Raw genomic sequence first — 4,308 nt, 5'->3', positions numbered from 1 at the left:
AATGATCCGCTCTGGTAGGGTAGCAGATAATGGGGAGGCTGTGCATGTGTGGGGACAGGGAGGGTACAAGAAATCTCTGTATCTTCCTCTCAATTTTGCTGGGAACGTAAAACTGCTCTACAAAAAGTTAAGTCTAAATTTTAAAAAAATTTTTAAGCAATGAAAGTTATAGACAACCCCTCACATACACACACACACACACACACACACACACACACACACACACAAACAAACAAATACATATAACCAAACAATTTCACATACAATTTCAGAGTTTCACAGACCTTCTTAGTGGATCCTTGAGCCTGGTTAACAGTAAAGCATAATACCCTCCGAGGGCTCAGCAGGGGATATATGTTAGTAACAACTCAAATTCCACGAGTGTTCGCATCATCTGATCACGCAGGACGTCCATTCTCAAACCCTGAAAAAGCTCCCACCCCAAGAAATCCTGTCTTCTGCTGCCCCCTGTTCCCTGGGTCTCGGTCCCGGCCCCCTCCTCTACTCATTTTTTCTGGGCAATTTCAGCCGCTCCCATGGCTAACGTCTGCTCAGAGACCTGAACGAGGTCTCAAATCTGTAAAACTCAACTGAAAAATTAAGGCTTAAGGGATTAACCGGTCTTTCATAAACATGTCCCAAGACTGACAATCTACACTTGACAATTCCTCAAAATAAGGGTGCTCAGGGGAGGTGTCCGCCCCAAAACCTGGCTCGCAGAGAGGCTGTCTCCCTGAGTGGATTAGACAACACGGTACGTTATTCACTAACGCAGAGGAAGACGCGTCCACGTTGGAAGAGCTCAGGTGACCGTGCAGGACTTCTACGCAGAGCAGTTCCCCACCCGAGACTCACACTCTGCATCGGGTCCACTGGCTCACGTGCTCCTGCACCCTGTGGAGCAGAGTCGGGGCCGGGGGGAGACAGCTGCTCTAGACAAGCATCCTTCCAGCTCCAGGAAAAGGCTGGTCCCAGGAGGGGACCCACTATCTGATCAATCCTACACAAACCATCAAACGACTCCAGAATAACCACTGGCTTGACTTTAAACACCAACAAAGCCAGGACAGTAACTGTACTGAGACCTTAACTTTGGTTTGAAGCGAAAAAAAAATAAAGATGAGATTAAGTCCCTACTTTATAAAATTTACAAAAGAACATTTCATGACAAAGATTAAACACTTACCTTTAAATTTTGATCTAATGTTTGCCAGCTCTTTGTTTATTCTCTTTATTTCTGCTTCTTTACTTTTGCCTAAAAAAAAGAGAACACAAATGCATCTTGCTTTAACTGATCTCTAAACAAACACCCACTCCCTGACCAAACTGACACATCAGAATTAAATGCAGAATCACGGCTCTTAGGAGCCCAAGGAAAGAAGCAACTAGCCTCCACCTGAAGCCAGGCAGGAGGTGGGTGAGGCAGAAGCCGGGCTCTGACACAGTCTGGTGCGGCCGCTCCCCATCAGGACCGGCAAGTCTGTGAAGCCCCCAGGAGAGAGGGGAGTTGCCACCCCACATCACATGTTTAGCTCTGCCTTTTCGCCACCGTCCTGGACCTGGAAACTCTCAAAGCAGTGCTAGCTAACATCATCAGCTAATAGTTTACTCTTAAAATTGACTTTTACGGCCACAGATAATTTTTAAAATTATAAAGGTTTAACTACTGTAGGCTTCAAATTTTCTTTCTTTTTGAAATGCACCAACCTACAAAATCTGATAGGTCCACTTTTATAATATTCAATGAAGTCTGGGAATCATCCAATATATGACAAAAGGATGGAAGGTACATTAAAGAAATACATGACAGTCCCACTTCCCCTACATCCTGCATCTAGTGCCAAATCGGCCTTCCTTCAACAAGCGTCGGCATGTGTGTTCAGCTTCAGTCCACCTTGACTAGGTGTGGAAACAGGCCTAGAGAGCAGAGACGATTTTTCCAGGGCCACACATCTTAACAAGTACTGTAAAAATATAAGAAGCTGTTCATCACACAGGGCAGGTGAGTTGTAAGTTCACACCTGTGTAAATTTCCATCGCTTCTGGAAAGCAGGAATTAAGTTCACTATTAAAGGCCCTCCTCAGGCTAGTCCCTGGCTCGGTGACTCTATTCCCAGGGGAAGGAAAGGCTGCCACAGCAACCGCCTGCGCTGGAGCACTGCCAGGCTGGGGCCTCACAGGTGCCCACACGCTGGGCTCGCCAGGCCATCCTGCAGACTCGCTGCCCACCCGCCCAGCCTCCTGCCACTCTTGGAGCTTATCTCACCTCGAAGTGAGGCAGCCTCCCACTCCCCAGGGCACTCCCACAACACCAGTTATCTTTCACCACTAACTCGCTAATAAACAGGGTTTAACATCTGCCTAAGTGTAACGGAACCCTCCTTTGAGCCACTCCTACCCTAGAAAGCCCCTGGCCCAGACAGGGCACAGAGGCAGGCTACCCCCCAGGTGCTGTTCAAGGTGCCAGGACTTAGGTTAAAACAACACATCCTGCCCTCGGGAGCTGCCGTTCCAAGTGGGGGGGAGGGGGGAGGGGCTGCAGATCTTTAACAAAACAAGCCTGGCAGGCGGCTCTGGGGAACCAGGGGGGCAGCCGGGAGGGGATCCTGATCCTCCTTCTCAGCCCTGAGTGCACTGCGTGGGGGCAGCTCCCAGCTGTGCCAGCTTCCTCATCTGGAAGAGGTGCCCTGAGAACCCCAGGGGGCACCGTGTAGAGCAGGGGGCCTGATGCCCCGGGGCGGCGGGTTAAGGGCAAATTTTTTCTTAAGTTTTCCTGAAAAACTAACACCTTTGCTGAAGTAGGCTTTTCTGACCTGACTGAAAGGGCCACGAAAACAAGGCCATAGGCACCTTCTGCCCACAGCCTGGCTTGAGTGTGGACGGAGCACGGCGCACAGGAGGGCCCACGTGTGTGCAAGTGTGCGTGCCCACGTGTACGCAGTTGTGTGCACGTGTGCTTCTCACAAGGGTGCAGAAACCTGTGTGTCTGTGCTGCTCTCCGGTACTCGCACTCTGCTCTACCCGCCCAAGCCCAAGGGAAACAGAGACCCCTGCGTGGCAGGAACTTGTGTTGTACAGAGTCAAGACGGGTCACATCCAGAGCAGAAATCATAAAAAGATTAGGAGGTACTGGATAGGGGGTAACATGCTAAACAAACTACGGGGATCTATAGCTACTACCCCAGACTGGTAAATCATAAAATAAAACCAAACGCATGTAGTCTGGAGTTTAGGGGTAGCCAGCAGAAGAAACAGAAGCGAATGGATAAGCTGCACTCCCTCCGGGCAACAAGACCAGGGCTGGGGCAAGAAGCTAGGGCTTTCCAGCCAAAGCTGTTTTAAAATCAGCCAATTTATAGCCAACACACACACACTTGTTTCAATCAGGGGAGGTCAGGCTCCCCCAGAGGGGAGGCACAGGGGTCCAAGGACAAAAGCAGACTCTGATTCACTCTGCAACCAAGGGGAAATTACTCCGCATCTCTGAGCACAGTTCCCTCAAAAGGGAAACTACTAAAAGCCACAAGACCTCACAGCAATACATCTGGGCAAGGGGAGGTAGAAGGGAGAGCCCCAAACAGACCCGGGGGACTACACGGGACAGAGCGTGACCGGGGGCTGGCACAGTGACGAGGGATGGGGAGGGCCACAGAGGCCGGTGGACAGGGCCCAGGAAAGCCTGGAAGCACTGCCTGGTGAAGACGGTGAAGGAGGGAGTCTGTGCAACAGGAAAGCCACCTTGGACCTTGCCCCCCAGCCCTGCCACAGCCCAGAGGACGAACTCCACGTAAGACAAGCAAGTTGCAGTCCACACAGAGACGACAAGGAAGAGGAGAAAGAGTAAAACAACGCCCGGCAGACAGGCAGCGCACAGACCACGGCAACACTGGAGCCTCTATCTCCAAACAAGCTGGAAAACAGTAAGAAAAACAGGGAAGACACTTAAAAATCCATAGAAAAACTCAGACATTAGTTAAGAGAAATCAGGTAAATTAGAAATTTAAAAAATCATTTCAAAAATGAAGAATAAGAGGGACTTCCCTGGTGGTCCAGTGGTTAGGGCTCTGCGCTCTCACTACTAAGGGCCCAGGTTCAATCCCTAGTCGGAGAACTAAGATCCCACAAGTTGCGTGGCACATCCAAAAAAAAAAAAAAAATGAGGAATAAGAAACAGAAGGAGGGCTCCCCTGGTGGCTCAGTCGTTAAGAATCTGCCTGCCAATGCAGGGGACACGGGTTCGAGCCCTGGTCCGGGAAGACCCCACATGCCACAGAGCAACTAAGCCCATGCACCACAACTACTGAGCCT

At 50.2% G+C, this 4,308-nt stretch overlaps 1 protein-coding gene across 2 annotated transcripts in view; it reads right to left on the bottom strand.

The window, feature by feature from the left end:
- The window catches only part of AP2A2 (adaptor related protein complex 2 subunit alpha 2), a 69,038-nt gene that overhangs the window by 39,755 nt on the left and 24,975 nt on the right, over positions 1–4,308 (bottom strand). For both annotated transcript variants that reach the window (XM_007465936.1, XM_007465937.1), the window contains exon 2: positions 1,187–1,255. In XM_007465936.1, coding sequence (XP_007465998.1) covers positions 1,187–1,255 — 69 coding nt within the window. The remainder of the gene's footprint in view (positions 1–1,186; positions 1,256–4,308) is intronic.

This window comes from Lipotes vexillifer, unplaced genomic scaffold (genome assembly GCF_000442215.2).
Source record: "Lipotes vexillifer unplaced genomic scaffold, Lipotes_vexillifer_v1.1 scaffold1094, whole genome shotgun sequence".
Taxonomy (NCBI): domain Eukaryota; kingdom Metazoa; phylum Chordata; class Mammalia; order Artiodactyla; family Lipotidae; genus Lipotes; species Lipotes vexillifer.
This window is presented reverse-complemented; position numbering and strand designations above follow the sequence as displayed.